General features: G+C 36.8%; 1 protein-coding gene across 5 annotated transcripts in view; it reads left to right on the top strand.

The window, feature by feature from the left end:
* l1camb (L1 cell adhesion molecule, paralog b) overlaps positions 1–20,945 on the top strand; it is a 56,358-nt gene that overhangs the window by 22,826 nt on the left and 12,587 nt on the right. For 4 of the 5 annotated variants that reach the window (XM_046869318.1, XM_046869316.1, XM_046869319.1 and 1 more), the window contains exons 2-20: positions 2,224–2,427; positions 3,459–3,473; positions 4,100–4,202; positions 6,615–6,784; positions 7,405–7,527; positions 7,613–7,783; positions 9,066–9,177; positions 9,293–9,477; positions 9,630–9,761; positions 9,890–10,033; positions 11,112–11,223; positions 11,434–11,603; positions 12,201–12,357; positions 12,530–12,657; positions 15,082–15,183; positions 16,161–16,361; positions 17,022–17,092; positions 18,661–18,886; positions 19,864–19,979. In XM_046869318.1, the coding sequence (XP_046725274.1) occupies positions 2,313–2,427; positions 3,459–3,473; positions 4,100–4,202; positions 6,615–6,784; positions 7,405–7,527; positions 7,613–7,783; positions 9,066–9,177; positions 9,293–9,477; positions 9,630–9,761; positions 9,890–10,033; positions 11,112–11,223; positions 11,434–11,603; positions 12,201–12,357; positions 12,530–12,657; positions 15,082–15,183; positions 16,161–16,361; positions 17,022–17,092; positions 18,661–18,886; positions 19,864–19,979 (2,553 nt within the window). In that variant the 5' untranslated portion in view covers positions 2,224–2,312. The remainder of the gene's footprint in view (positions 1–2,223; positions 2,428–3,458; positions 3,474–4,099; positions 4,203–6,614; positions 6,785–7,404; positions 7,528–7,612; positions 7,784–9,065; positions 9,178–9,292; positions 9,478–9,629; positions 9,762–9,889; positions 10,034–11,111; positions 11,224–11,433; positions 11,604–12,200; positions 12,358–12,529; positions 12,658–15,081; positions 15,184–16,160; positions 16,362–17,021; positions 17,093–18,660; positions 18,887–19,863; positions 19,980–20,945) is intronic. The other variant, XM_046869320.1, reaches the window with a different exon arrangement.

Consider the following 20,945-nt stretch of genomic DNA (forward strand, 5'->3'; position numbering starts at 1 on the left):
ATCTTTTGTTGTTTTGTCTCTCTTCTTTGCCTAATTACATTTTCTTTACTCACACACACAATAATCCTTACTATCACATTCTTTCTTTCTTTCTTTCTTACTTTTTCTTTCTTTCTTTCTTTCTTTCTTTCTTTCTTTCTTCTTTCTTTTCTTTCTTTCTTTTCTTTATGAATTACTTTCATTTCTTTCTTTCTTTCTTTCTTTCTTTCTTTCTTTCTTTCTTTCTTTCTTTCTTTCTTTCTTTCTTTCTTAATTATTGATTGATTTGTTTATTTCTTTGTTTTATTTTATATTGTTTAAATGCAGTTGTTTTTAAACTATTCTTAATTTTATGTTTTTCTCATTTGTCTGAGACATTTGTGTTCTCACTCATGCTCACACTCAGCCCACATCCAGGTCCTCGGGGCACAAATCAGAGACAGTGTGTGTGTGTGTGTGTGTGTGTGTGTGTGTGTGTGTGTGTGTGTGTGTGTGTGTGTGCGCGCGCTTCATGTATCTCATCAAGTGTCTAATTTGAGTTTGGGTTTTATCTCTGAAGCAGCAGATTCGACTGTGTTTGCACTTCACCCACTCCAAAGAGAACAAATCACTAATCCCTGGCTTTTAGAGAGAGAGAGAGAGAGAGAGAGAGAGAGAGAGAGAGAGAGAGAGAGAGAGAGAGAGAGAGATACCTTCATCTCTGAATTGCACATGCACAGAGAGCTGCTCTGATCACATCTCACTGGATCATTACACACTTATGCACATCTGATTCACTACAATTCTCATTTACTTTACCACATTTATACGTCTTTATCTTCAACCTTTTATTGTATTTTATATACGATTCTGTATATTTCTACTTTCCATCTGCACATCTATACACCCTGTCCTTTCATCACTGTTTGTATTTTATTTAATTTATTTTCATGGTAATTTTATTATTATTTTATTTTCACAGTTTGTATTTTTTATTTTATAGCATTGTCTTCATTCTGTTATATTCTGATCCTTTGGCAATACTGTACGTAAAAAATCGTGACAATAAAGTAGCTTGATATTTTAAACTGAGATAGAAAGAAACAGATAATGTTTATAATATGTATTCATCATCATTATCATCATCATCATCATCATCATCATCATTATACATTAACTTGGTTAAGAGGAGATTAAAAAACCCTGTGTATTGCATTTAAAACTAAACTGAGAGATGACAAGAAACGGAAATAAAAATGGGAGGGAGGGGGAGAGAGAGAGAGAGAGAGAGAGAGAGAGAGAGAGAGAGAGAGAGAGAGAGAGTAGAAACACTGAAAGAATAAAGAGAGGAGGAACCGAGTGGACAAAAAGAACAGAACAGAGACCAAAAATGAGAACAAGAAACAGACAGATCTGCAAATAATGTGAAAAAGAGCAAGAGCGTGAAGAAAGATAAGAGAGAGTGAGAGAGAGAGAGAGAGAGAGAGAGAGAGAGAGAGAGAGAGACATGAACAGAGAAAAAGAGAGATACAGCATGCAAGAGAAATATAGAGTAGTAAAGATAGAGGAAATGGAGAAAAAGAGAAAGAAACAGACGGGGGGGCTTAGCTTTTCTACATAGTGGCAATTACTGTGTGTGTGTGTGTGTGTGTGTGTGTGTGTGTGTGTGTGTGTGTGTGTGTTTTATTATGATAGTTTTTTTCTTGTTATGAAGAAATAAATGAAAATGTATTGATACATTACACATACAATACACAGGGTTTTTAACCTCCTCTTAACCAGTTAATGTATAATGATGATGATGATGATGATGATGATGATAATAAATACATATTATAAACATTATCTGTTTCTTTCTCTCTCAGTTTAAAATATCAAGCTACTTTATTGTCACGATTTTTTACGTACAGTATTTCATTTTCTTTCACGTTGTCTTTCTCTTCCTTTTTACCTTTTCTTCTATTTCTGTCCCAAATTCTAATTAAACAGGTTCTGTTTTTTCTTCCTCATCCCTCCATTTCACACACATCTCACACCACACACCACTGACCTAATATTTTTATCTTAGCCTTTACATCCCATTCATTCCACATTTTCCCACTCCATATGGGAGCTGTTCTGTTTTTCTGACCCAGTATTCTTTTTTCTTTGTCCTTCTTTTCCTCTTACATCAATCCACCTGAACTTAACCGCTTCTCTCTCTCTCTCTCTCTCTCTCTCTCTCTCTCTCTCTCTCTCTCTCTCCCCTCTCTCTCTCTTTCGCAGGAAAAGGACTTGAGCTGGACTACACCTTTGGTGTGTGTGTGTGTATGTGTGTGTATATGAGTGTGTGTGTATCTATGGGATGGTGAACAATGTCACGTGCACACTGTCACTCATCAGCCCCTGGAGGGAAATGCAAAACCCAGCTGCTGTTTCTTCTTCTCTGGTTCGGGGAAACTTTTGCATCCATTCAAATCCCTAAAGAATGTGAGTCTCAAACAGATCTGTATTTTATATGTATACAAAATTTCATTGAATTAATATCATAATCATAGATAGATAGATAGATAGATAGATAGATAGATAGATAGATAGATAGATAGATAGATAGATAGATAGATAGATAGATAGATAGATAGATAGATAGATAGATAGATAGATAGATAGATAGATCTGGGGTAATTCATGTTTCAAGGGAAAAGTTGATGATTCTGGGGTAAATCATGATTCTGTGAGAAATTCATGATTCCACATGAATTTCATGCTCGGAACCAGGAAAGTTTATGATTCCAGCAGGAAAATAATGATTCCATTATTTCAGAGGGGAGTTCACAGTTCTGCTGGAAATTCATGATTCCAGAAAAAAATTAAAAATACATTTAAATAAATTTAAAAAATCTAGATTTCATCAGGAAATTCATGTTGTAAGGGTTTATTTTTGTATTATTCCACATGGGAAATTTGCAATTCCATGATTCCAGGGGAATGTCTGGAGGAAAATGTATGATTTTGTGGGGAAATTCATTATTCCACACTTCATGGTTCCGGCTGGGGGGATTCACAATTCCATGATTTTAGGGGGAAGTTCAAGCAGAAATTTTGGATTCCAGGGGGAATTCTGGGGGAAATTCTTCAGTGTATTGGGGGATTTTTCACACTAAGATTATAGAAGATAAAAGATAATAACCACCAATTTCTTAATTTACAAATATTTATATAATAAAACCATTAATAATTAAGTATTTAATGTATTTAATAATAAATGAGTGAATTGAGATGTGATGGTTTGGTTTGGTTGATGTGAAGGTAACAATGGTGATGTGAGAGTGTAATAACTGCATGTTACTAATTTTTAATGACTAACATCTCTAATCCACTTCAATCCCTCGCTCCACTCGTCTGTCTGTGTGGTAACTGTTATAATCCCCTCTGCTCCGGTACACAGTGTTTTATATAATCTTCACTTTTATCATGTTCTCTTTTCTGTTCCTTCTTTCTGCCATCCTCTGGCCTGACAGATAACATATCTGACCGTAAGTGTATTTCTGTCTCTTTTTGGTTTTCTTTTAAAGTTTCACTCCATCAAGCTGTACAGAAAAGGTTTAGGTTTTATGATGACAGAATATTTATATCGTGATCAATTTTGTCGTAATACACTTTTTCGAGACACTATGAATATTACTGTATCATTTGTGTAAAGAATTCAGTAATTCTTTTTTTTTTCAATAAATACAGTATCCAGTACCAAAAAATGATTAGTTCTATTAGGTATATACTGTAGGCGTTATATATTTTATAATACTTTATTATAATACTTTTTTTTTTTTAAATACATTTGAAATAATTATAATAAATTATTTTAATAATATAATTATTATTATTTTAATTGTGTTTACTAATAATGAACATATATATATATATATATATATATATATATATATATATATATATATATATATATATATATATATATTTATTTATTTATTTATTTATTTATGTTAAATTACTGTACTACTGGCAAACCTGGATATCACACAATGTATTATAGAAACACTTGTCATAACTCCAGTCCCAACACCACAACTGTGTGTGTGTGTGTGTGTGTGTGTGTGTGTGTGTGTGTGTGTGTGTGTGTGTGTGTGTGTGTGTGTGTGTGCAGTGAAAGAGCCTCCATTGATCACAAAACAGTCACAATCGTACACAGCCTTCTACTTAGATGACATCTCTCTGCGGTGTGAAGCCAGCGGCAACCCCAAACCCAGGTGAGACCCTCAGCAGGACAACAAACACACACAGCAGCTTCCTGTCTAACAGACCCTCCCCTGACTCCGCCCACCCTGGGAACATGTCTCTCTTCTCTTCTCTTCTCTTCTCTTCTCTTCTCTTCTCTTCTTCTCTTCTCTTCTCTTCTCTTCTCTTCTCTTCTCTTCTTCTTTCATCCATCCTCTTCCTATCTTCTATTTAGCTTTCTTCTCTTAATTTCCCCAGCTTCTTTTATATTTCATTCTCTTCTGAATCCTTCACATTTCTTCTATTTTTCTCTTACTCTCTTTTCTTCTCTTCTCTTCTTCTCTTCTCTTCTCTTCTCTTCTCTTCTCTTCTCTTCTCTTCTCTTCTCCTCTCTTCCATTTACCTTTCTTCTGATTTCTTCTTTCATCTCTTCATTGTACTTACCATCTTTTTCTTGCATTCTCATTTCTTCAATTCTCTTCTCCTCCCTTCTACTTTTTCTCTTTTCTCCTCCTCTCTTTTCCTCTCATTTCTTTACTTTAATTATCTTCTTTTATATTTTTCTACCTTATCTGCTCTTCCATCCTAATTTAATTTCTTGTTCGGTCTTTCCATTTCTCTAGTCTCTTCTCCTTCTTTCTCGAATCTTCTATCCTTTTTTTTGCTTTCGATCTGCACTACTGTCAGCCTGAAGAGATACTCTTGTGAAGAAACAGGAGATCAGATCAGAAGAGTTTGGCAATGCACTGTTAGAAATACCAACATTGTGAACAAAATGAAATACAGCTGTTTTAGCCTGCACTGTTTATTTTCATTAGCATGATTAAGATGGAGTTACTTTGGAAAAAAACGTATTCTGGACAAAACAAATTCATTTCAATCACCACCTGTAACGCAGCTAAAAGCTTTGACTCAGGCTTCTAGCTGAAACAGAGTCATATAAATCCATCCACGTTTACAAACGACCGCTGTAAAGCTTTTTGGCAGGAAGACAGATGTTTTATTTTCTATTGACATTTCCTCTCATTCCTCTGAAATGCCCTTATCAGAGCCCGAGCCGAGCCAAAAGCCTTCATAGGGGGAAAAAAGGCTGTTTATTAAATTAAAGAGTCGACTATTAATCTGAATTTACTCCTCCAGACTTCCAGCCACACTGATACCAGCGCTAGATTCAGATCATTTCCGTACAACAGATGCGCTATTGTGTGCCGTGGGAACCGCGGCTCAATCAAGGCTTTCTGAATTCATGAAAACAGATCCTTTTTGAAATTGTATGATGAATACAAGAATAGATTTTTTTTTTAAGTAGAAAAGAAATGAAAATTTTCAAGCAATGAAACTACACACAATCTGAATCAGTACATTTTTATCTGAAGTTTATTTTCTTTTTAGTATTTCACTGAAACTAAATGTTCAGTAAATGCTGAGCTTCGTTGGAAAATGTTGTTCGACGTTATATTTTTTTTGTTTGCCAAATGTTTGCAAAATGTTGGCAATTAAAGCGAATAAATCTGTCCATGTTGTTTTCATCCAAGATTTATTATTTTTATTTATTTATCCATAGTTAGCTTATGAGAGCAGGGGTCTGGACCTCAATATCAGCTACTTACAGTTACAGTGGTGTAGGGTTTCATCAACAAAATATTAAAACTTTATTTTCACTGTTACATCTGTTACACTAAAATGACGTTAGTTTCCTTTGAAACACTGTTCACTGTGTACCAATTTGTCATTTTGGCTGAAAAGTCACATATGGCAGACCCCTGTCTTAGACCGATCGTAATACACATTCTATTACAGACTTTTCTTTAGTTCCCCCTTTAAAAGTTTATATCTGCCACCAGTTCCCATTCACATGTCTGCCGTTACCTAGAACAAAATTGGACATTGGGATGTTGACGAGGATTTAAAAAGTGGAATAATTTTAATTCCGATTCCGTTCGGGATCTTCAGTAGTTGTATTCATTCGCCATCCTTACACTCTTAACAGCCTAAAGATCCATGATGAGACTGAGTGAACTCAAGAACTATAAGTATAGATATGGATTGTAATTAATATCAACAGTTTACTGCAATGGCTCAGTAATTTAATGAACAGTTCTGCATTTAGGTGCCCATCAATGAACAGTTCACAGAACAGTACTTATCATGAATGATAAAATCACAATAAATGGAAAATGGACTTTGAGTCTGGTTCTTCTCAAGGTTTCTTTCTCAGGGAGATTTATTCTCTAATGTCACCACTGGCTGACTCATTAGTGGTTATAGGCATTAACATATACATAAAAAATTTCTAAACCTACTTACTTGGTAAAACTGCTTTGGGACAATGTTCATCGTTATAAGTGCTATACAAGTAACACTGAATTGAATTGAATTGAATTGAATTGAATTGAATTGAATTGAATTGAATTGAATTGAATTGAATTGAATCTTGTGTCCAGTTTTCGATGGGTAAAGGACGGTGAACTGTTCATGGAGGATAAGAACGGCTCTGGAGTTCTCACAGCTGACGACAAAGAAGAGCTGAAATTTTACCAGGGGAAATATCGCTGCTACGCATCAAACGAACTCGGGACAGCCGAGTCAGGTCTCATAGACCTCATGACCGAGCGTGAGTTAATCGCTTTCACTTTTTTCTTTCTTTTTTTGCCTCTTTGCACTCGTTAGCAAGATCAGACTCACATGTTGTACACTATTTAAATATTCCTTATTTTTCAAACTAAAACTCTGTGTTTGTCAAACATTTCAAGTTAAGCAGATGTAGCTAATTAAGGATGTAGAAAGTTTTCATTCAAATTATCATCTATTATCACTTTTATAGTAAAAGTTCACACACGGACGAATAAAGAAATCAGTTCAAAGTGTCGTTCTTTTGTGGTGACGAGATGTTTATTAATCATTTTTATGGAAGGAGTTTCCATTTCCAGCACTTTATCACGTTTACATTATGCTTTATCAAGAATAAAACAAAAGGCTGGTTCAAGGAATGACTGATTATATTGTTTCATGGAAGTTCCACAACATTAAATGGATTTATAAATGGTTAAAAAGTCATTTTTTTTGTGTAATAGGGTTTTTTAATAAAAAAAAAAAATTGACAGCCGATGAATATTTCATGCATCTATTCAGTTTACAGTTTAAATGATATTATATATAATATCGCTGATGATTTTTGACCACATTGGAAATGTTTAAGAAGGCCATAAAATGTGTGTATGTTCATTCCTGCAGCCATACCTGTGTCAGTGAAAGAGAAGAGAGTGGTGAAGACTGTCAACGAGGGCGAAAGTGTGGTGCTTCAATGTAATATTCCGAACAGCACAGTGAATGCTTACATTCACTGGATGGACAGGAGTGAGTCACTTTACATCATTTCCTGCTCGTATATCGGTTTAGCGTGATCACGTAGCATTTTGTTCTTTGTTGTGTTTCTCTTCAGAATTGATGCATATCAAGCAGAGTAACCGCATCACCATTGGCCTGAATGGCAATCTGTATTTCGCCAATGCGCTGATCAGCAACACTAGAGACGATTACACCTGCTACACCCAGTACGTCGAGGCCAGAACCATTTTATCCACAGAGCCGGTCTCTCTCATTGTTAACCCCTGTGAGTAACACCCAGAATGAAAATTTTTTTTATTGAGTCAAGCATGCCTGGGAAATACCAGAAATTTGCTTCCAGTTTAGAGCAAAACAATAGTGCACATTTATACACATAAAGACTAATACAAACAAGATACACCTATATGATTAAGCAAAGAAAACAGTATTACAATGTTATAATGCAGTGATTGTCCAGTTGTTAAAGAACAATTTTGCACAAAGTGTGTAGTACGTCCCTCTAGTGGAGAATAAAGACATTACAGGTGGGGCGCATTGAAGGTCATTTTTTTGTGTTCTTTATTTATGATTTTTTTTTCTATTAAAAATAAATTGTATACACTCAAAGCAACCACAAATGAACAAGTAGGCCATTAAAATAAAGTTAGGGTACCTAACACAACTATAATTTTATTTTCCCTTTTTTTTTTTACTGTATGCTATATGATGCTTTTGATTTTTTTATTTTTTTTTGATCCACCCCGCTCTTAAATGGGAACTGGCATTAAAAAGTTTGACAAACACTGCACTAGAGGTAGGAAATAGAGGTGGTGTAGTAATAAAACATCCTGTATAGATTAGGGTTATAGGACAGGGGTTTAGAATTGGGTAAGAAAAAGCTATTCTGGTAGCTAGTGGTAGCTAGTACTCAGTTTAAGCAATGTTCTGAATGAACAGAATTACCATATTGTCAAAGTTCGATCCAGAGTGAGACAGAAATTGCAAACATGGACCTATGAACCTTACTGAGCTAAATAAAAAAAACATTTGATCCACAGAGCCTGGTCTCTGTCATCATTATTTCCTGTGAATTTCACTCGAATAACTTGACTGCAACCCAATATCTTTAGGTTGTAGTTTATTAATAGGCAAATCAAAGCGATTAATGCTAATTATTCGCATCTATAGAACAAGGCTCCCTGGTGGTCTAGTGGTTAGGATGCGGCGCGTTCACCGCTGCGGCCCGGGTTCGATCTCCGGTCAGGGAACCAACCCCAGCCATTAGGGTTGCACAAGCCTTAGTGCCGGCCCCAAGCCCGGATAAATGTGGAGGGTTGCGTTAGGAAGGGCATCCAGCGTAAAAACATGTGCCAAATCAAACATGCGGATGGTCTGCTGTGGCGCCCCCTAATGGGAGAAGCTGGAAGAAAGTTAGTTAGTTAGTTATTTGCATTTATAGAACACTATTGTACTCTCTGAAGCTTAAAGCTTTAGATCGATTTTTTTCCCATCTTGCTCTCACATAAAATTAATGACTGCTGACTTAATTGATCCTTTCTTTTTTAAAGCCAATGCAGTAGTAAACAGACCTCCAGCTCTCCACCAACCCAAGGGCTCGCACACTCATTTTTCCGCTCTCCGAGGCCAGAATCTCATCCTGGAGTGTATTCCGTACGGCCTGTAAGTAAATACGGTTATTATGCTATAAGTAAGCTTTCACTTTGATATTGATGCTTCCTGTTTCGATCCTAGTAACGATGCAAACTTTTGGGTGTATGTGATTTTTGTGCCCCAGGCCGACTCCTTTGGTTAAATGGGAAAGGAAAGACGCTCCGCTTTCCTCCAGTCAAGCTACTTTGGATCGCTTTGACCGCTGGCTGGAGTTCTCTTCTATCTCAGAGAGTGATGATGGAGAGTACACCTGCACGGCTTCTAATCCACTGGGAAATGTAACACACTCCTATACGGTTACTGTGGAGGGTAATTACATACACTTACATACGCACACTTTTCTACACACTCTTTGGGGTGTGCAAATTTGGAAATAAATACAAAATTCTAACCCATAAAAAACCTTACAGAAGTCAGTATTATGTCATGGCTGATTTTGATTGGTCGTTGTTTGTGTCCAGCTGCTCCCTATTGGACTAAGCAGCCTGAGAGCGCTATATATGGCCCAGGAGAGACGGTCAGACTGGACTGCCACGCTGAGGGCATTCCCACACCACACATTGCATGGAAGATTAATGGAGTTCCCATCTCCGGTATACACACACACACACACACACACACACACACAGTTACAGGAATGACTGTCAGAAGGTGTTGATAAATTCTGTACCATAAAGTATTTCACAACTAAATGTTCCTTCTGCCTCCATGTTCTGATCAGATACGATTGCGGAGGAGAGACGGACTGAAAAAGGTGGGACTTTAATCCTGAGTGATGTGGAGAAGGGGGACACGGCCGTCTATCAGTGTGAGGCCTCCAATAAACACGGCACGGCCAGCCTTAACACCTACATCAACGTCGTCGGTCAGTCCACTCTCCTTTCTTTCTTTCTTTCTTTCTTTCTTTCTTTCTTTCTTTCTTTCTTTCTTTCTTTCTTTCTTTTACTTTTGTTAATTTGTTTTTGATCCTACTTATTTAAATCTTTGTTTTTAATATTTACTTCCTGGTTTTCTTTCTTCCTTTCTTTCTTTGCCATAATTTTTGAAAAGTTATTTTTTCTTTCTGGGTTTTTTTTTGTGCGGTTCTGCTTTTTCTTCTCTAACTTTTTATACGTCTTTGTGTTTTTTTGTGATAAAAAAAAAAAAGGAAGCAGATATTCTGTTGTAACAGAGTTCTGTTGGTGTTTCTACTCTGTGGAAACGCGGTAAGATTGTGCAGGATGAGCTGTAAAAGCTAAACCTGGCATCATGAAGTGAAGGTTGTGTGTAAACAAATGTAGAAGAGTGTTCTTTCTCTAGCAGTAGGAGATGTAGTGGGTCATAGTAGCATAGCTTTTTAAGCACGATAGAAAAGGCTAAGGAAGTGATCCAAACAAGAATCAAAATCGATGACTCCCTAGTACCTGTGTTCCCGCTCAGCAGCCCGTCGAAAAAAATCATCTCAAATGTCCCTCCTTTTGTAAAAGATGAAAGTCTAGCAAAAGAGTTGTCTTTTTTTGGCAAGTTGGTCTCACCTATCAGGTGTAAATCACGCTGCTAAAACAGATTGTGTCTTTCCAAAAACAAGTTTACATGGTTCTGAAAAACAATGCAGATGCGCTGGATTATTCATTTAATATCAGAATTGACAGATTTGATTACACTGTTTACACAACATCTGAATCTGATATGAAATGACAGCTTTAGCTGTGGAAAAATGGGCTACCTTGTGCATGCATGCCATGAGATCCTGAATCAAAACAACAACGATACTTGAAAACATAAGCAAGCGAAGCCTATCGAGGCCGGGTCTGACACCACCGGGCTCACACCGCAAATGAGTCCGTGTCCGAGTCTTGTGTTCTGAACTAATGGTGAACTAACTTTCACACTAGTGTTACAGAAATTTTCTCAAATCTCTCTCTCTCTCTCTCTCTCTCTCTCTCTCTGTGTCTCTCACTCAGTCCTGCCCCCTCAGATTCTGACTGATGACAGACGAGTGTATCGGTTGACAGAGGGATCCATGGCGTCTCTCATCTGCAACTCCTTTGGTTCTCCACGGCCCCACATCAGCTGGTCAGTTTTCTGTAATTATCAATGTGTGCATTCTCATACACAAAGACCAGTAATGTTAAATATATAATTTATACCCAATGGTGGTTAATGGTGTTATTTTTATATTTGATTTTATTTGCACACACATGTGTGTAATGGTGTTACTTTATTTATACACACATCTGTATGGTGTTATTTTATTTTTTACACACGTGTGAATCCTGGTGTAAGGTTCTTCAGGGAGAATGAAACGAGTGTCTCAGTCCTGTCTAACGAGAGGATGTTTGAGATGACCAACGGTACGTTACACATCACCAGTGTGAGCCACGAAGATGCAGGAGAGTACGAGTGTTCAGTCAAAGGCTCCAACATCTCCATCACTGCACTTCTGGTGGTGCTGAGTAAGTTACACACACACACACACTTTCTTTCTTTCTTTCTTTCTTTCTTTCTTTCTTTCTTTCTTTCTTTCTTTCTTTCTTTCTTGCACTTTTCCTTTCTTTCTTTCTTTCTTTCTTTCTTTCTTTCTTTCTTTCTTTCTTTCTTCTTTCTTTCTTTCTTTCTTTCCTTTTTCTTTTGTAATATTTTTCTTTCTTTTTATTCTTGCATTTTTTCTTCCCATTTTCTTTTTTATTTGCTCCTTTTCTTTCTTTCTTTCTTTCTTTCTTTCTTTCTTTCTTTCTTTCTTTCTTTCTTTCTTTCTTTCTTTCTTTCAAATGTTTTGTGTTACTTCTTTTTCATTTCGTTTTTTGGGGGTTTTCTGGTAATTTTGTTGTTCTTTCTTTGCCTAATATTGCTTTAAATTTTTTCTGTAATTTGTTTAAATTTTATCTGTCTTACTATCATCTAATTATTCTCATACCTCTCTCACTCTCTCTCTCTCTCTCTCTCTCTCTCACTCTCTCTCTCTCTCTCTCTCTCTCTCTCTCTCTCTCTCTCTCTCTCTCTCTCTCTCTCTCTCTCTCTCTCTCTCTCTTTCTCACACACACACTCTTTAGACAAGACTCAGATCTCATCTCCTCTGCGTGATTTTCGGATATTGCGCGGATCTTCGTTGGTTTGGCCCTGCAGGTACGAGGTGGACGCTGAGCTCTCCAAGCCTTTAATCCAGTGGAGGAAAGATGGACATAAAATCACATCAGCTCCAGATGACAAGTAAACACTCCCAGTTTCTCTTTGCGTTCTTTCGAATGAAGATATTTGGAAATTTTGTTTTTATTTGAAAAATTCAAGAGAGCCAAATACTTTTTATGCAAATACCAAATCACTCTGGGCTGAATGAATAGATTTTCAGTGTTTTAATGATTCGTGTTCACATGGTTGGCAGATACACAGTTTTTGAAAATGGATCATTAAGGATTACTGACATCCATGCTGAAGATGCTGGACTCTACACATGTGAGGTCATTACAAGGCTGGACTTTGCTAAGGCCACTGGATCACTGATCGTGATTGGTGAGAACCTCACTACTGTCAAAATCAATTACATCAGAGTTCAGTGAGTGATTGTGTGAGTAAATAAGGGAGTGAATGTGTAATTTAATAAATGAATGAAGTTTACAGATGAGTGAATAAGTGAATGTGTAAGTGAGTGAAGAAGTGAATGTGTAAGTAAGTGAAGAAGTGAATGTGTGAGGGAGTGAAGGAGTGAATATGTAAGTGAGTGAGGGAGTGAATGTGTGAGGAAGTGAAGGATTGAATGTGTGAGGGAGTGAAGGAGTGAATGTGTAAGTGAGTGAGGGAGTGAATGTGTAAGTGAGTAAAGGAGTGAATGTGTAAGTGAGTGAAGAAGTGAATGTGTGAGGGAGTGAAGGAGTGAATGTGTAAGTGAGTGAAGGAGTGAATGTGTAAGTGAGTGAAGGAGTGAATGTGTAAGTGAGTAAAGGAGTGAATATGTAAGTGAGTGAGGGAGTGAATGTGTGAGGAAGTGAAGGATTGAATGTGTGAGGAATTGAAGGAGTGAATGTGTAAGTGAGTGAATGAGTGAATGTGTAAGTAAATGAAGGAATAATTGTGTGAGGGAGTGAAGGAGTGAATGTGTAAGTGAGTGAGGGAGTGAATGTGTAAGTGAGTAAAGGAGTGAATGTGTAAGTGGTGAAGAAGTGAATGTGTGAGGGAGTGAAGGAGTGAATGTGTAAGTGAGTGAATGAGTGAATGTGTAAGTGAGTGAAGGAGTGAATGTGTAAGTGAGTGAATGAGTGAATATGTAAGTGAGTGAAGGAGTGAATGTGTAAGTGAGTGTATAAGTGAATGTGTAAGTGAGTGAATGAGTGAATGTGTAAGTGAGTGTATAAGTGAATGTGTAAGTGAGTGAATGAGTGAATGTGTAAGTGAGTGAAGGAGTGAATGTGTAAGTGAGTGAATGAGTGAATGTGTGAGGGAGTGAAGGAGTGAATGTGTAAGTGAGTGAATGAGTGAATGTGTAAGTGAGTGAAGGAGTGAATGTGTAAGTGAGTGAATGAGTGAATATGTAAGTGAGTGAAGGAGTGAATGTGTAAGTGAGTGTATAAGTGAATGTGTAAGTGAGTGAATGAGTGAATGTGTAAGTGAGTGAATGAGTGAATGTGTAAGTGAGTGAAGGAGTGAATGTGTAAGTGAGTGAATGAGTGAATGTGTGAGGGAGTGAAGGAATGAATGTGTAAGTAAATGAAGGAGTAATTGTGTGAGGGAGTGAAGGAGTGAGCGTGTAAGTGAGTGAATGAGTGAATGTGTAAGTGAGTGAAGGAGTGAATGTGTAAGTGAGTGAAAGAGTGAATGTGTAAGTGAGTGAATGAGTGAATGTGTAAGTGAATGAATGAGTGAATGTGTGTGAGTGAATGAGTGAATGTGTAAGTGAGTGAATGAGTGAATGTGAGTGAATGAATGAGTGAATGTGTATGTGAATGAATGAGTGAATGTGTGAGTGAATGAATGAGTGAATGTGTAAGTGAGTGAATGAGTGAATGTGTAAGTGAGTGAAGGAGTGAATGTGTAAGTGAGTGAAAGAGTGAATGTGTAAGTGAATGAGTAAATGTGTAAGTGAGTGAAGGAGTAAATGTGTAAGTGAGTGAAGGAGTGAATGTGTAAGTGAGTGAATGAGTGAATGTGTGAGTGAATGAATGAGTGAATGTGTATGTGAATGAATGAGTGAATGTGTGAGTGAATGAATGAGTGAATGTAAGTGAGTGAAGGAGTGAATGTGTAAGTGAGTGAAGGAGTGAATGTGTGAGTGAATGAGTGAATGTGTAAGTGAATGAGTAAATGTGTAAGTGAGTGAAGAAGTGAATGTGTAAGTGAGTGAAAGAGAGAATGTGTAAGTGAGTGAAGGAGTGAATGTGTAAGTGAGTAAATGAGTGAATGTGTAAGTGAGTGAAAGAGTGAATGTGTAAGTGAGTGAAGGAGTGAATGTGTGAGGGAGTGAAGAAGTGAATGTGTAAGTGAGTGAGGGAGTGAATGTGTGAGGGAGTGAAGAAGTGAATGTGTAAGTGAGTGAGGGAGTGAATGTGTAAGTGAATGAATGAGTGAATGTGTAAGTGAGTGAATGAGTAAATGTGTAAGTGAGTGAATGAGTGAATGTGTAAGTGAGTGAAGGAGTAATTGTTTGAGGGAGTGAAGGAGTGAATGTGTAAGTGAGTGAATGATGAATGTGTAAGTGAGTGAAGGAGTGAATGTTTAAGTGAGTGAGGGAGTGAATGTGTGAGGGAGTAAATTAATGAGGGCATGAGTTTACAGATGTGTGAATGAGTGAAGGTGTGAGCATATGGGTAGGTGAACAAATGACTGAGACTGAGTAAACAAAAGAGTCTGGTGGTAAGTGAAGGTGTGAATCTATGTATTAGTAAATGTATGAGGGCATGGGTATGAAATTGAGTGAATGAGTGTGTTGTCCTTCTCCTGTAGATAAGCCTGAACCTCCTCACTCACTGAAGCTGGACGAGAAGGAGAATCGCAGCATCACTCTGTCCTGGAGTCCCGGATTTGACAACAACAGCCCTGTGTCTGGTAATTCCCTTTTATTCTGATATAATAAAATATTTCTGGGGCGATGACTTGGATGACAGTTAAGATCAATCTATAAGCTTTTGCTTATACATTACACTATATGGACAGTTTGTGGACACCTGACTGGATTGGTATGTGCTTTTTATAACATCCCTTCCACATTTAGTCCCCATTTGCTTTTAAATTAATCTCCACTTTCCTGGGAAGATGTTTTACTAGATTTTGGTGCTCATTCAGCTACAAGTGTGTAAGTAAAGTCAGGTAATGATGTAGGTGAGAAGGTGAGGAGGCCTGGGGTGCAGTCAGCATTCACATTCCTCCCAGAGGTGTTCAATAGGGTTGGAGCTCTATAGCAGAAGATCCTCCACTCTACCCCATGTAAAGAATATGTTCCTGGAGTTTGCTTTGTGCACAGGGGTATTGTCATGCTGGAACATCTTTGAGTCTCCAAGTTCAAGTGAAGGGAATATTTCATTCTACTGCATCCAAAGACATCTTGTAGTTGTTTTTCTTCTTGTTCAGGTCAGGTGTCCCAATATTTTTGTCCATATAGTGTATATTTAAATACTATTTGTAAATTATTATAATAAGAAAATAGATTTTTTTATTTTTATTTTTGATAAATTTTTTATTGTTATAGATTTTATATATTTATAAATGTATAAATAATTTCAAAACAATAATAATAAATAATTTAAAAAAAAGTATTTGTTGCATTAGGCCACAAATTTGAATGTATTCATTTATAATTGTTTGTTTGTTTCTACATTTGCCTATTATTTTTATGTACTCCTAATTAATTAGTTGAGTTCTTTGGAAAAAGAAAACCTTGCATCCCCCATTGATATGCTCCACACTTTGTTTTCCAAAATCTAAACAGACCTTTAAGTTGATCAGCAAAAGAAAATGACATTTTAAAGAAAACCTGTGTGAGTGTGAAGCGTGACAAATCTCTTCCCCTCTCTCTGCTCCTGTAGAGTTTGTGATTGAAATGAGAGAAGATCTGCACTTATCGAAAGGAACCTGGAAGGAGCTGAAGCGTGTTCCTGCCGAAATCGGTCACCTGGAGATTCCTCTACTTCCTTACTGCTCGTATCACTTCAAAGTTTCGGCGGTTAATGAGATCGGCGCGAGCAAGTTTAGCGTCCCTTCCGAGCCGTACACCACACCTTCTGCAGGTAACAGCATCATCACCTGATGATCATCACCTCACAGATCTCTGGTTGATCTATAATGCTGCAGTGGAGGGTTAAACTTGGGATCTATGAAAATAAATTTGGTTTGGAACAATGGCTCTGGGCTACATGAAGTTTTACATTCAGTGACCAGTTGATAAGTGATAGAACTATTTTGAAATGTCCCTTTTGAATCTGGTTTCTCTCAGGGTTTCTCACATAATCTCAAAAAAAAAAAATTCCATACCACCATTGCCATGGGCTTGCAGACATAAACTTATAAGGACTAATTTATGATGCACATTTCTGTAAAGCTGCTTTAGGACAATGTCTCAATTTGGCCATTGTCCCATTGTCCATTGTCCCAAAGTACAATACAAATAGTATTGAATTGAATTGAATAGAATTGAATTGAATGAAATGGAATGAAATTGAACGGTTGTATAACATTGACTAAGTTATTAAGTCGACGAAATTATCAAGATCTGACTACAGTACATCGTTTTTTTCTGACTATTTCTTGCATGTTCCAATAAAAACTAATAATACAACAAAACAATTCTTTCTAGCTAAAACAAACTGATCACGGCTCCATGAACTCTAAAATCACCTGATGCATCTCTAATAATTGCCTTTTTTTGTTTGTTTGTTTGTTTTTTGCAGCACCTGACATCACCCCGGTGAACGTGAGAAGCGAATCAATTAATCCAGACAGCATGGTCATCACATGGGAGGTATGGAGTTACACCTGTTTTATATACCATTTTATTTACCATCCAGCCAACCGCAGTTCAGGTTCCTTCAGTTAATGTTACCTAGTAACTAATACAATATAAAGAATTTAGGAAACACTCGCCTGAAACCAAAAATTAACCAAAACCAAAAATTACATTAAAAAACCAATACATTTTAAAATAATTGCTTTTTTGTATATACTTGTATACATTTTTTTTATATGTTTGAATGAATAACTGAAAAAAATCCAAATTAATTAAATGAGCAGCATTAAAAAATAACAAATGACATATTTAATGATAAAACGATATATAAAATAAAAATGATATATGAATACAGTAATCCCCCGCTTTACTGCGGTTCGAATCTGGCGCCCCTCCTGGTTCATCGCGGTATTGCATCTGCCACTTAACTAATTAGTTTGGCTGATTTACCGGTCTCTTGGAGTTTTATGTTGAAATAATGAAATTTATTCATATAATTATAATCATTAATTATAAAATTAACTAAAATGTTATTACAGTACAGTACCGTGTACATAAAATAGCATTTTTGGGGGGTGGCGATAAACAAAAAAACGCAATAAACAGGGGATTACTGTATATATATATATATATATATATATATATATATATATATATATATATATATATATATATATATATTTATTATTTTTTAATAATATATTCTTTATTTTGTAACATTCTTTATGTTCTTCTAATATTCGTTTTGCAACCAATTATCGAAATCAGAGGTGCCCAAAAATGTTTCAATAAAGAAACAAAAATTTGATTGATATATAATAAAATGATTGTTCCCATGGATACTTTCAGTTATGATTTTATATATAAAATAAATACATAGAACTTGGAAATCTGCTTAAACAATGCAGTTTTATTTTTAAAGTTCAGTGAAATAGTAAATTGAGAAACAATCCAACTTATTGTACAACAGAGTGTGCATTACAGCTATTTAGTGACCTCTAATGAAAGACTCCTTAATTTTGAAAAGTATTTCCAAATACAAATAAATTTGTTTTTCTTTTTCCTTCTTCTCAAATGGCCAAATCAACCAATGTGCATAGTTTGGGCATCTCTGCTCTAAATACTGAAAGTTTTCCATCAATATATGTTCAAGACAACATAGAGTTTCTGCTGCAGGAATTTCTATGTGTCTCTAGTTGTACCTTATTCACCTTAGTGCTTGATCTGTATTGTGTGTTTTGGGAAGCTTTTCTGCTCAGAATTGTTGTAATTGTTGATTAGACTTCCTGACTTCTCTAAGCCATTACAAGGGAAAAGTCACTGAGAAGTCATCTTATATCTGAATGGTTTTCATCCTGTACGATTGCTGGATGATTGCATGAGCTTAATTTATAAGATGTTGAACTAATAAGGAGGTCATGAGTTCAAATCACTCATAAGTTTGGGAAAAAAAACTGCTACCTCTGTAATTAACAATAGTTACAAAAAAATATATCTGTAGATTATTATTATTATCTGTATTATTAGATTGCTTGACAGATTTCTATGTAAATCTTTCTCTATCACTTTCTCTTTGTCTTTAGGAGCTGGATCAAAGGCACTTTAATGGCCCTGGTTTTGGGTATAAAGTGCTTTGGCGTGAAGCAGCCGGCCCTGATGAGCCATGGCAGTCTGCTTTTGTTTCCCATCCTCCATTTACAGTCAACAACACGGGTACCTTCGTGCCCTTTGAAATCAAAGTGCAGGCGGCAAACGGGGTTGGAGATGGACCGAGTCCAGAGGCTGCCATCGGTTACTCGGGAGAAGACGGTACGCTTTACTTATTTGCTCCTAAATCAAGTTAAAGGGGGGGTCTAATGCTATTTCATGCATTCTGATTAATTTATACTGTTAAAGTTGGATTCTCATGCTATACATAGACAAAGTTAAAAAAACCACTCCTTCCAGGTCAGAGGTTTTTATTAACTTAAAGCAGAAAAAAGCAGAAAGACTGATGACGGACTGTTTACATCTGCTATAACTTAATCTATATGGGCAAAAGTGTTGGAACACCTGACTTCTTCAACCATTAGTGGTTCTTCACAAAACTACCACAATTTTGGAGGCACACAATTGTATAGGACAACTCTGGATGTGGTAGCATTTAAGTTTCCCTTCATTCGAAGTAGACAATGACAATTAACAAAATCATCACCTGACTGAGTAAAAAACCTTGAAAAGATGTGCCCAAAGTTTTGAGCTGTAAAGGTCTAGAATTTCATCTTCAGGTACCTGAGAAACCACATTGTGGAGTTTGGACCTCTTTGAGTGTTTAAAGGCTCTGGCATGTAGAAGCTGGTGTTGGATCTGTGAAGATCGCAAATGTTGAGCTATTTTATGAGTTGCTCAGTAGCTCCTGGTTCTCAAATGACTGTATAAGACTGTAGAAAGATCATCACTCATAATCTTACACTCCAGTGCTCATGTTAGTTCTCACTCTCCAGTGTTCTGTATTGTTTAAATTCTATAATCACACTCTTGATATCACCCAAATGAGGATCAGGTTCCCCTTTTGAGTCTGGTTCCTCTCAAGGTTTCTTCCTCATAACATCTAAAGGAGTTTTTCCTTGCCACAGTCGCCATGGCTGCTCATCAGGGATAAATACACACCGTTCACCTTAACTCCTAAATTCTGTAAAGCTGCTTTGAGACAATGTCTGTTGTGAAAAGCGCAATAGAAATAAACTTGACTTGGCTTGACATTGTTGCTTCATCTGACTTTTTCCTTCTCTCTGTGTCTTTTCCAGTTCCCCAGAAGGCGCCGACTCAAATAATAGTGTCTCTGTTTAATGCTACAACTGCATCAGTCAGGTGGGATCCGGTCAGTAGAGAGTCGGTGCGTGGACATCTGCTTGGCTACAAGGTACATTTATTGTGCAGACATGACGGTAATTTAGCTTTAAGATTACTGGGAGCGTTTAACACTTTAAATGAAGGAGATAGTGTATAAAGAGAGAATTGTGTTCCTGCTCAGTTTGATAAACTTTAAATGTTCATTGTCAGTCAAATAATGATTGGAAAAAAGAAGAATAGTGTGTTGGAGAAAGAGTTATGGAGATGCTGCTGTCTAGCAAGACCTCTGGGGGGGACAAATGTTTGTGGATAAGCTTTTGGGAAGATCTTCCACTAGATTTTGTATTGTGCTTGTGGAGATTTGTGCTTATTCAGCGAGTTAGTATAGTCAGGTACTAATGTAGGTGAGATAAGGAGGCCTGGGGTGCAGTCAGCACTCCAATTCACCCCAAAGATGTGCAATAGGTTTGAAGTCAGAGCTTTATATCAGGATTCCACTCTAACCCAAGCATATTTTCTATGGAGTTTGCTTTGTGCACAGGGGCATTGTCATGCTGGGGCAGGTTTGGGTCTCCTGGTTCAAGTGACAGACTAGAGGTTTGTGGCAACAGTTTGGGGAAGAACCACATATGGTTGGATAAGTCAGGTGTCCAAATACTATTGGGTATATTGTTCTGAAAAGCATTTAATATGACAAGAATAATAAGTTCCCTATGTATCGATTGTAGTAAGTTTTGATGTTCGGACAAAAATGAAACTGAAATCAGGCTTGGGATATAAATAAAGAAATAAGTTATATATATATTTTTTTTTTACTTTCACTGTTTATACAGAGCTCTGGTTTCTGACCCATCTCTCTTTCTCTGAGGCTCTTTTATCTCTTCTGCCACACAATTGCAACAGAGATCACTTGTTAGTTCAACTCAACACAGGTGTGTGTTCCTTACCACTCATTTCCCTCTGCCCTGCCCTTGACCACGCCCCCAGTGCCCCCACAATTTTTGTTTGTAATTAGGAGATGAAGCTGTGCTTTTGA

Source organism: Silurus meridionalis, chromosome 16, assembly GCF_014805685.1.
Source record: "Silurus meridionalis isolate SWU-2019-XX chromosome 16, ASM1480568v1, whole genome shotgun sequence".
Classification (NCBI taxonomy): domain Eukaryota; kingdom Metazoa; phylum Chordata; class Actinopteri; order Siluriformes; family Siluridae; genus Silurus; species Silurus meridionalis.